General features: G+C 37.2%; 1 protein-coding gene across 1 annotated transcript; it reads right to left on the bottom strand.

Moving 5' to 3' along the window:
- Positions 1–4021: 4021 nt before the first annotated feature.
- Positions 4022–5729, bottom strand: sox32 (SRY-box transcription factor 32). Its single transcript, XM_026937164.3, has 2 exons — positions 5391–5729; positions 4022–5063 (listed from the first exon to the last, which is right to left on the bottom strand). Exons 1-2 carry the CDS (start codon positions 5683–5685, stop codon positions 4441–4443), a joined length of 918 nt encoding a protein of 305 aa, XP_026792965.2. The 5' UTR covers positions 5686–5729; the 3' UTR covers positions 4022–4440.
- Positions 5730–11994: the final 6265 nt, after the last annotated feature.

Below are 11994 nucleotides of genomic sequence, written 5' to 3' on the forward strand. Positions count from 1 at the left end.
ATCCTCTTTTGACACAGTCTTGTCTGGGACTTGATAGCTCCCTCCCATGGTGATTCATGGAACATCACAGGATCAAACAGGGACTCTTCACACACACACACACACACACACACACACATCTTTTCATCATGAGACCTATTGACTGATACATGAGATACATGAGAGCAAATTTTTCTGAAAGAATATTACATCATTCTGAGATTTGACCTGTTCTGTCCTTTCACAGAATGATTCCTTAAAGTTATTGACTCTTCTACATGTGTTTGTTAAATGAGCCTGTCTGTTAAAGCAGGTCATATTTTCAAGTCATTATATTCAGCGTAATAACACACACACATACTCAGACACATCCGTAAACACACCAACACAGATAACGAAGCGTGATTTCACACTTCACCTTCTTACTCTATCTTTTTCTAACACACAAACAAAGACAGGACTAACTAAGAGAGGATGCAATTAGCTACTAAAGAAAGGAGAGATGTTTATTTGTGGCATGGCACATTGTATGGAAATGTAGAAGTCTTTCCCTCTGTCTTTCTATCGCTCTGCATCCTTCACACAAGCACCTACATAGACATACACACACTTGGCTTCACATTCAAGGTTCTGGTGTCTTGGGGTATAAAAATACCAGAGAGGGACATCAAAGACTTGACACAAGCTCATACACACAGAGGAAGAAGATCGATGTTAAGAGGTTCAGTAAACATGGGCTGATCACACGCCTGCAGCTACTGAAGCTCTGCCTAGACCAATCACTTATTAACTCTGACTGCTAAAACCACACCAATATAAGAATGTCTCTTGATCAAGTGGTCATTTTTAATGTAAAAGATATAAAGGTATTTTCTTTCACAACCTAGATCTTTTTTCTTTAGCAAAACAAAAATTGATAACTATACTTTTTCATTTTTTTTATAATAAAGTTCCTCTGAGTGATTTTAAAATAGATTAACACTTGCATATATCAATAAATATCTATAAAAGATTGTTTTCCAAATAATCTTTTATGATCATTAAGTGCTGCCTTACTGAGAATGTCCTGAGAATAAAACACAAAAAGTAGTGAGGCAGCCTTTTGTTTTTTTTTTTATGATTCTACAATTTGACCTTTGAGATTTTCATTGAATCACTTTTTAACATTCATCCTCCCATACACCCCACCCTTTTCCATTACCAGCTTTAAAACATCACACGTTTTAAACTAATAATTATTGTAACACCATTTATTAGTTTATTGTCTGTGACTTCCTCTTTCTTTTTTATTTTATACGTTTTTATGAAGTTTTGACTGCAACGCACTTTGAATTGCATTAAACTCTCACAAGCTGTCAGTGGGTTCAGGCTTACGTTCCTGTGCGAAAGTATTGGGCACCTGATTTTTATATACTGATATAAAACTTATAATAAAAATTTTACATACTGGTGTTTTTTGGATGTTTATTTTATGACGCCTGTAATACTGGGTCAGTAGAAAAAAAAAACTTTAAGAAAAAGAATTTCGATTTTCAAACATTACTTTTTGAACCAAAATTAAATGTTGTAGAAAATTATTTGTATGTCACAAGAAGGCAACATACTATGCAATAGACCACTTTTCAAACAAAAATGAATACTGGCCATCAGGGATTACCTGCAAAAACAAAAGCAAATGTGACCCAAAGCAAAGTCTGCAAACTGTAGCAGAATCTCCAAGATGCTTAAAAAAACTTACCAGCCAATTTCCTTGTAAAACTGCACAAAATATGTTTGAGACTACTGATGCACCAAAAATATTAACATTGTTTAGTTTATTGCTGTTTATTGCTCTTTATATACATCTTTTAATGTAGAAAAGGATTAATTTCATTGTTTTTGAAGGCATCTTTGCTTTACAGTATTTCTTTACATGTGCCTAAGACTTCAGCACAGTACTGTATAACCCTACAATAGAGGATTTTTCTATCTGAAGGACCTTTAATTGTCCAATGAACCCTTGACGCACCCTTTCTGTAAGCATGTACATACCTTTCATGTGTGTGTCACTGCTGAATAATTCATAGTAACCATTGAATAATATGCTTTATGATGAATATCTGAATTATACACTGGGACTTTAAGGGGTTAACTGCAAGAAGGATACTATACAGTCTAAATAAGTTTATGATATTATTATACTGTATGTATCCATTGTTGATGAACTATTTCTTTCCTTTTTGTCTTAATGTTCTACTTCATGTCCTGGTCCACATTGTTGCCTCACTTTCATTTTCCTGCCTCAATTCAACCTTTGTTAAAATCTCATCTTCTATGTTCCACCTACTATTCTCTTCTCCCACTTTTGCAGCGTTTACAAAGCATTGCTGGAACATTTGCCACAGGGGAGTTTAAGGATGAAGATTATTTCACACAGCTACTCATGTAGCTTAAAGCCCACTCAGCTTGTCCAACAGGAAATATTCAGTACTCCTGGTCTAATGAGGGTTATTTCCTTTTAGCACATAACTCTGAGCAGTATGTAATATTGAGCAAAGGTGAACCATGAAGTAAAGTTTAATTATTAAAAAAAACATACCTTGTAAAAAATCAATTTTTCACATTCCAAAGTTTTTTTTTCCCCAAATAACACATAATTTACATAACAATCTCCAATGCATTAAATTCCCCAGATAATTGTCATAGCTCAAATATGATATATGACAATTATCTCCCTAAGAGGAAATGGTACAAACGTTGCAATACAATGTTTGAGCTGCTTGCTGGTTGAGAAAACTTTCTCCTGTAAGAGTTATGCATGCAGAATTGGACTAACATTCATTCTAGACAATTTTGCATCTTAGTTTACTTTGTTCAGAATTTAGTCAGTATGATAATTAATTTCAATTCAATTCAATTTTATTTGTATAGCGCTTTTAACAATGGACATGGTCACAAAGCAGCTTTACAGAAATAAATACAAATTAAATTAAACCAAACTAAATTGTAAATAAATTTTATATGTGAATTTATCCCTAATGAGCAAGCCAGAGGCAACAGTGGCAAGGAAAAACTCCCTGAAACCGTATGAGGAAAAAACCTTGAGAGGAAACAGACACAGAAGGGAACCCGTCCTCATCTGGGTGCTAACAGCAATTATAAATAAATCCCTTCTGTAACTGTGTACTACATTGACAAATAGTGCAATTGTGCAACCAGTAAATTCATGACAGTATTCACATGAAGTCCGGTTTGTTGAACCTACCCACTGATTTTAGTGAATCTAATTTCAGTGTCATTTATATGTGTTTTACTTTTATCTCTTTAAATGAGCATTGGTAGCAAAGTGGTTAAAATTCTGTGCGTGTAACAAGAAAAGTGTGAGATCAAATTCCAAGTCTCTTGAAATCCACTGAGCATCCTTGCTCAGATAAACGATTGAGTTTTATATGGTCTTATTTCAGACAAAGCCATCTGACAAATCAATAACTCTATTTACTCTATATAATTTGGCTTTTATTGCTTTTATTCCAATACTTATTTTCTCATTAATACTTATTAATAATTTATTTATTTAATAATTTATGGAATGAAAATTGTGTTTTGGCCTGGGTTGATGTAGTTTGGGGATGTTAGTGTTGTTGTTTGACTGTGGCTCCACCCAGAATGCAAACATTTGAGTGGGACATGTTAGTTAGGAGGACTCCAAATGGTTTAAAACCCAAAGGTATATAAACGTACCTTCAGCCTCTTAAATGTGAACTTAAGAATTTAAATTCTTGCATGTGCAAGTTGTATCTGCAATATAAAAATACAGACTTGTGAAAAACCTAAACTGGTGAGGAAGATAAGCAGTGGAGATATGCCCAAGAACCAATCAGCATCACGCTCTTGACACGATCAACCACTCAGACAAACAGGTCTAAATGAAGAACAATGAAAGAATAGCAGGACCTCTGTATCCTGACCTCACATGAACCTTGGGGACATTTCTGGAACATGAGGAAATAGACCCAAGCGTTCTAACATCATTCAAGATTTTTCAGAGATGAAAAACACACAATTATATTTAAATGTTTTATTTATAGAATCTGTAACTGGACTTTCCCACAAGTCAACAAGTAATAAATACACATTCCAAAAGTACATTGAAATATGCTGATCTTATAAATCTCTGAGACAAAAAAGCAGCAACGATTAAACAATTTAAAGTGAGGCAGATGACACATCTTAGAATATTTTCTGGAGTCCACACTGACAGTGAGATTTAATCCTGAGAGAGGTTATTCTGTATTCAGGCACCAATAAACATCATAAATAAATACAAATATTTATATAGACAATCACATCTTTTTTAAAAAAAATCTCTTTTTAGGAGCAACAGTAACAGAAAATATATTGTACCAAACAGGCCACTCTGTGGTTTGCCCTACTGCAGAGTCTGTTGGGTTATAAGACGGAAGTGTGGTCACTTTGTGATGTTCATTGGAAGTGTTGGTCTTTAGGCTGGACAGGATTGAGATATTGGTCAAACTCACTGCGATCCAGCTGGTCCAGCATGTCCACTCGTACCTGTTCCAGGTAAAATTCTAACGACGGTCCACCTGAACACAGGACACAAGCACACACTTCTTCCCCCCGCCAATCCCACTGCTCTCCTCTCTGCTGCACTGCATGCTGGGAACTGTAGTATAGCTGGGGTTCTGCTGAGTACACAGACTGCTGCGGGCATGCTAAAGACGAGTTCAAGAGCACTGCTCCATCTGGGAACGTTAACCCTCCATTTGTAAATGTTGCTCCATTCTGTGAAGGGACAGGATGATGCTGGAAACTGGGACCATGAGGGTGTGTGTATGAGTTAGGGAGTGTGTGTGAGTGTGTGTATGGATATTGAAGAGCTTGGTTCTGGAGCATATAGCTGAGGTGGAAGTTGGGTGAGACATTGGTTTCGTGTGAGGGCATCTTGGCAGCACGCTTGTTGGTCTTGCGCCGACGGGGACGGTATTTGTAGTTGGGGTGGTCAATAGTGTGTTGGACCCTCAGTCTTTCTGCTTCCTGCATGTACGGACGTTTCTCTGCCAGAGACATGGCTTTCCAGGTCTTACCTACAGAGCAAGCGAAAGATTAGAAATATGAAAAATCAGAAAGCATATATTAATCTTAAAAAAGCAGTAGCGTCCAGTTTCAGTTCTGGGTATCAGGCATTCCTGATTCAATCAATCAGCTGATTAGCAAAGCTAAATTTGGTGCTCACTCGGGAAAACAGTGATCTCTGTATGGATGGGGCTTTTCTGGACTGGAATCTGACAGCATGATGTAATGGATGACTTGGACATATTGCATGCATTGGTTGTGTTTGCGTGTTTCAGCTGTGCGTACGTGTGTTACAAATATACTGCAGAGGAAAAGGTACTTTTTGTTGTTTGACTTACCAAGTATTTTACTCAGGTCGGTGTTTTCCAGATCTGGGTTGAGCTGTGCAAGACGTCTGCGCTCCTCTTTCGTCCAAATGATGAAGGCGTTCAGAGGTCTCCTCACTCGAGCTTCCGGTGTCGGTTTGGTTTCCGGGCTGGAGCAGCTGAGCTCAGACTCAGCCGATGCCGGGCTGGAAGGCCCTGACACAGGAACCTCGGGCTGTTCAGACGGTGCGTAACAGCGCTGCTCGCTTTCCAGCATTTCTTGCATGGCTCCCATGTCCAGAGAGGGAAACATTCTGTCAAAGTACATGACTGTCTTTAAGACTTCTTCAGCCTGCTCATGTCAATCCCAGAGTTCCAGTCGGACTTTAAGCTAAGCGCGGACCAATGGGCGCACAGAGGAGTGGATTAAAGGTGTGAGCCTTCACAGGTTTCCCACCTCAGTGAGAACTCCAAGGCTCAGAATTAAACAGATAATAAAAAGAAATCTTCATGCGTAAAAATAAAAATATATGTGTTTATACATGTGTTTACTGCTGTACATAAACATACTTTTTTTCCTCATACACCAAACCTGTAGGTTTGCTGTACTAAACCATCACGTGCAGCTAATGACCTGGAATTCTTTACATTTTATAGCCTATATTATTTATTAACCATTTGTATTAATGCATTCCAAAGAAAACTGGCCATGTACTGTGTATTTTAACCCCCTCTACTTTGCAAATCATAGTAATGTTTTATGTTTCTTCCTTCACAGACACTTGTGTTAGTCAGGATCAGGTACTGTATGTGCTACTAGACTTGAACATGATTAAATATTTGCCAGGCCTGCAGTAAAGAGTTCACGTTCAGGGCAGTCTCACACTGCCACCACTGCTGAGATTTCTATGTCCCAGGCTGTTACATATCCAGTACCCAGTACAGTATAATAGCCCCTACAGTCTAATGTACACTGGGAGTGCCTGTAGGCTACATAGTCATAGGATCCAGATGATGACATGTATATGTGCTATTATAAAGGCATGTATGGACAGACGTGCGTGAGACATTGGCTGGGCTGAGACTTGAAAGAGCATGTGTGAAGGTTATTTTGCTAAGCCTCAGGTTTTTGGGAACGATAAGGTTCGCGCACGGAAACCTGGAACTGTAGGAAGGAAACGTGGCCTTGGAGTGGTGCAGGAGCGCAACAAGCCGCGCGCGCTTGGTTTTCCCTGCGGAAAAATCCCGGCCATCAAACCGCCCTGCCACAGCTCCCTGTGGATTAACCAAGGGCTTTGTTACCCGAAATGTCAATATCTTTTATGAAAACAAAGTGCTGTATTTATTTTAGCTAAGTCTTACAATCTCTTTAAGGTGTCTAACCTCAGTCCATCGTGCTTTCCAACTGCAAGAGACGCGCAAAAGAATTGCGCAATAGCATAAGAAGGTTTAAGTGACTCAGTTGTGTAAAGGAGAAGATGTAGTGTAGGTTTAAAACGCTTTTAAAGTGCATATCTGAACCTAAGAGGTCACTGTCGTATGCTACCTTTAAGAGTAAATTTCCATTATACAGTATATATACCTTTTTCTAACAGTGTAGGTCCTATATAATTATTACAATACTCCACTGTTTTCATCTGAGAAACTGATTTTTATTGCGTGCTTTAAGCATCCTGATCGACCTTAGTCACAAATATGTGAATCAAATTGCCTTGGCACAATCCAAGAAATAATTTCCCTCAAAATAATGCAGGATAACATTTAACCTGGCTGAAGTTCAGCAATGTACACTCCTGGGCAAAACAAATGGGCCAAGCCTCCCCCCCAAAAATGGCAAATATTAAGCTTTTAATGGTCTTAATAACAAAGCATTGGTCAGAAAGTTAGCAAGAATTAAACAAATGCACTCCTGAGAGCTCCTGTGCCACCATTTGCTGGTTTCCCTCTGCTGCAGTGAACTGTTTGTTTGGGAAAAAGCTACAGCAGAAACAGGGAAATTCACTTATATAGTCTTCTTGTACACAAAGGTAAAGTTATTATAATGATTTAAATGTTTGATGTAAAATTCAAACTAACGTATGTCTGGGTGTACAAAATTTTCCAAAAATATTTCCTGGGATGTTTTTTTTTTTTTCTTAAAAGATGCAGTCCATCAAAGACCACAAGGTTTAAACATGTAAAGAAATCAGGGATGTGTAAAGAAAAGCTATCCCATAGTAACTTCCTTTATATATTCTTGCTAATTTCCTGACCAGTGATTTATTGTTGAGACCATTAAAAGCTTAATATGTTGCCATTTTGGGATTGGCCTTTTTTTTTTTTTTCCAGGAGTGTATTTTCATATATTGCAAGACATCTCGAATGCATTTAGAAGCAATATAAACACACTCAACTTTTCTCTGTATATAAACACACTCAACTTTCTGCACAAGCAATATAAACACACTCAACTTTTCTCTTTCACAGGTGATGGAATGAACTTCCCCTATGTCACAAAAAAAAACCCTCTCTGTAACCTACTAACACCACTTTGTCATGGCTTTAGCTTGGTAATATTCTTAGACCCTGTGTTATTTGAGGATATGTGTATGATGGAGACACAAAGCACTTCTGTATAAGGGAGTTTGCTGAATGCTGTAATTTGCAAACTGGAAAATTTCCTCTGTTTATTTAACACTATATACTCTATAGCAGCAGCTCTATGGGAGGGAAACGTTTCACAGAATTTCTGAAATTTATGAAAGTGATTTTGAACTTTGGTTGGTTACCAAACTAATGCATGGTTTACATGAAGGGAAAATGTATTGGAAAATTCATACAGCTGTATATATCTGCTTCTTGCTATGCTCCTTCCTCATGTGCATGTTGGCATGTTCCTGAGTCTTTTCTGTGCTATATGGGGACCACAGTGAAAATAATGTAGAGCTTGAATGTGTATTTATGCGCTTTATCCTGATTTAAAATGGATTCAGCACTGGAGTTTTGTTGAATAGAGTTTTTATGTTTATCTTTCAGCTCTAATACACACAGAGCACCAGGAGTTCTGCTGTCTGGGGTTTGACTAATGCACCTGCTGCTGGTGGTGTGTGTGTGTGTGAAAGTGTGTGTGTGTGTGTGTGTGTGTGCGTGTGTGTATGTGTGTGTGTGAATGAGAGAAAGAGAGAGAGAGAGAGAGAGAGAGAGAGAGGGAGAAAGAGAGAGAGACTTCAATTCCCTGTTAATACCTCTGAGCTTCAGCAGCCATAATATAATCATGGACAGAATCGCGTTGACACCTTGATCAAACACACAGTCATCCATTCAGAACTGGCCTCTCAGTTAATTCAATGAGGCCAATGATCAAGGTTTAGATTTTTATCTGGGTGGTCTGGCTCATGTCTGCGCGCCGGCCGGCGCACTGAAACCTGCAGAGACGAGCGTCCATTAATCGATACAGTTTAGGAATAATACTACATGTTAGACAGTCTAATGATACTGCAGGTAATCGAATTGAAGTGGAGCGCCTCGTGCTGTTTTTTTTTTTTTTTTTTTTTTTAAATCATGGAGGTCACGAGACTCAGGATGATTGAGTATTTGTTAATTGGAGACTAATTTGATCTTGCGCAAGCCATGATGAAATGAGAAAATACTGCAAAGACCACATAAGTACATTAGAAAGCCATCACAGCAAGAAGAGATTTGGGATGATCAAAGCCTTGGGTTGCTTTTTTTTTTTTTTTTTTTTTTTTTTAATTTCACAACCAAAATCTATTTTGAGATTCTAATCTATAATCTAAATATATGATTTTAATTCTAATGTTTTTTTTTTTTCTTCATTCTTTGGTGAGGCAGAAGGCGCATAAAAATGAGTTAATAAAATTGCATACTTCAGTTAATAGTTATTGTTAATAGGCTATAAAATTTGATTTGATTAATTTGATTATTATGTGGTGCAATAGACTTATTTCTGGGATCGAAGTCAAGAACAATGAAATAAATTAGAAATAAATGTGGGAGATAGTCTACGTGGAGTGTCGTATCGATAAAGCAATCAACAAACCATATTTGCATCCTAACCTTGTACACTTCCCAAATGTGAATACACTTCTTATGATGTAGCAATTTGCATACAAAAGGAACGAAATGACAGCACAGGAATACACATTGCTCTAGTGGCCTAATGTGTGTTTACACTAATAAGTGATTCCTTTTTTCTGGGTAAAGCTGCGCTGTAGAGGAATCCACATGCGCGCGTGAACGCGAGCGCAGGCCGCTAATGGGGTTAGTTAATGACAGCGAGCGGCTCAGCGTGAATACAATAATGTTAGTAGTTTCGGTTGACATTTTCACGATTGCAGGAAAAATCGTGGAACCTTCCAGCGACCTTTGCTCGCTTTTAACTTGTAAATGCATCTATGCATAAATTCATCGTCTTGTTAGAAGTGCATTGAAGCCTACACTGTCCAAAAAGTGCAATGCCCTTAGAAAGAAAGGGTATTAAACTGTACCAGTCCTTATCACTGGCATCTTTTATACCTTTAGTGTGTATCTTTTACCTGGAAAGTTATACATAGTGTAAAGTATAGTGTAAAGCTCTAAAAGCTAAATAAATTACAAGAGTGGTCCTTAACATCCAGTCATGTTATGTTATGTTTTATGTTATGTTATGTTTTGTTATGTTATGGTGTAGTATGTTATGTTATGTTGTGTTGTGTTGTGTTATGGTATGGTATGGTATGGTATGGTATGGTATGGTATGGTATGGTATGGTATGTTATGTTGTGTTGTGTTGTGTTGTGTTGTGTTATGCTATGTTATGTTGTTATGTTATGTTATGTTATGTTATGTTATGTTATGTTATGCTATGTTATGTTATGTTTTGTTATGTTATGGTGTAGTATGTTATGTTATGTTTTGTTATGTTATGGTATAGTATGTTATGTTGTGTTGTGTTGTGTTGTGTTGTGTTATGTTATGTTATGTTATGTTATGCTATGCTATGTTATGTTGTTATGTTATGTTATGTTATGTTATGTTATGTTATGTTATGTTATGTTATGTTATAGTATGTTATGTTATGTTATGTTATGTTATGTTATGTTATGTTATGTTATGTTATGTTATGTTAGATGATCATAAAGAAAAAGTCCATTCACATTACCATGTAACAGATACACACTAAATGTACAAAGAGATGTACCCTTGAGATGTACCACACTAGTGCCAAGAAAAGGTTCAGTTAATACCTTTTTTTTCTGAGAGTGAAGGTACAATGTAATTATGTATCTTAATAAGATTCCTCTTCACTTATCTTACTCTAACTGAGGGGACAATCATTCAGTCTTTGAGGGTCTCACCCCAGTGGTAAGCATTTGTACCTTAAAAGTACAGTTTAGTAGTTTTCCAGAGATTGTAGGCTACTCTGGCAAGGGATTCATGTTTACACACAAAGAGAATTCTTAAATATAAATGTCTTTTAGTTATGGGTAAGTTTTATTTATGTCAAGTAAAACAATGTTTTTTTTTGGCCAGAGGATGTTACAGAAAAGCATTCATTCATTCATTCATTCATTCATCTTTTTCTTGGTCAGGGTTGTGGTGGATCCGAGCCTCTCCAGGGAACACTGCGCACGAAGTGGGAATAAATCCTGGACCATGGATGTGAGAAGTGACTTTCAGGATTCCTTTAACTGCAACAAAAACAACAACAATTATTATTATTATTATTATTATTATTATTGTTGTTGTTGTTGTTGTAGAGCACACATAATTGCTGCTTAAAATTTTAATATCTCCAAAATAAAAAGTGTTCCCACATCCCTGCCCTGGAAGGGATGCCAGTCCATTGCAGTACAAATTATTAATATTCATATAATCATTTTTACTTATATCAAAATTGCTTCACACGGAAAAAATATATATTCAAAATTGTCATTTAAAATAATGACCCAGAATACATCATATAGATAGTGACAAATTAGCATAAAAAGGTACAATAAAATTAATAAATAAAATCAATCACTTTGGTATACTGTTAAGAATATTACATTGCACCTTTATATGTACCTGTATATACAGAAGTTGTGTGGGTGTGTATATGTGTGTGTATGTGTGTGTGTGTGTGTGTGTTGAATGTTGGCTCAGATCATCTGGAATGTGGTAATCCACAGCTAGATTGTGTGCAATTGAATGGCCTCTGTGCTGTGTGAATGGGGATTGTCTTGAACACAATGTTCCATTGTATTGGACAGCAGACATATATGAGACTGAGCAGAACAGTGTCAGAACAGAGCAGAGCCAGTAAGTGTGAGGAACTCTGGAGAATCTGCAGCTCTTTCCCCATGTCCAGATCACGTTAACTGGGATGTACCTCTCGGAAATAATGGGTCTTACAGAACTGGCTGGATTTACCTGCTGGAAATGGCGGTGCGAAACACTGGGCTGCTTTGGACTGGATACTTGGACTCAGTGGCGTTTCTGTGTTTGGGGATACTGAGTACTAGAAGTTTGATGAAGCTTTTTTAAAGGATTTTACATCACAACTTATGAGATTTTGTGTTTATGCACAGCAGATATTTGTGTATATTGAATTCCTGTATGTACTAGGTTTTGTATATTTTGTACGTGGTGTGTTATTTAATGGCCGACATTCAGGAGG

Source organism: Pangasianodon hypophthalmus, chromosome 4 (assembly GCF_027358585.1).
Source record: "Pangasianodon hypophthalmus isolate fPanHyp1 chromosome 4, fPanHyp1.pri, whole genome shotgun sequence".
NCBI classification, from domain to species: Eukaryota; Metazoa; Chordata; class Actinopteri; order Siluriformes; family Pangasiidae; genus Pangasianodon; species Pangasianodon hypophthalmus.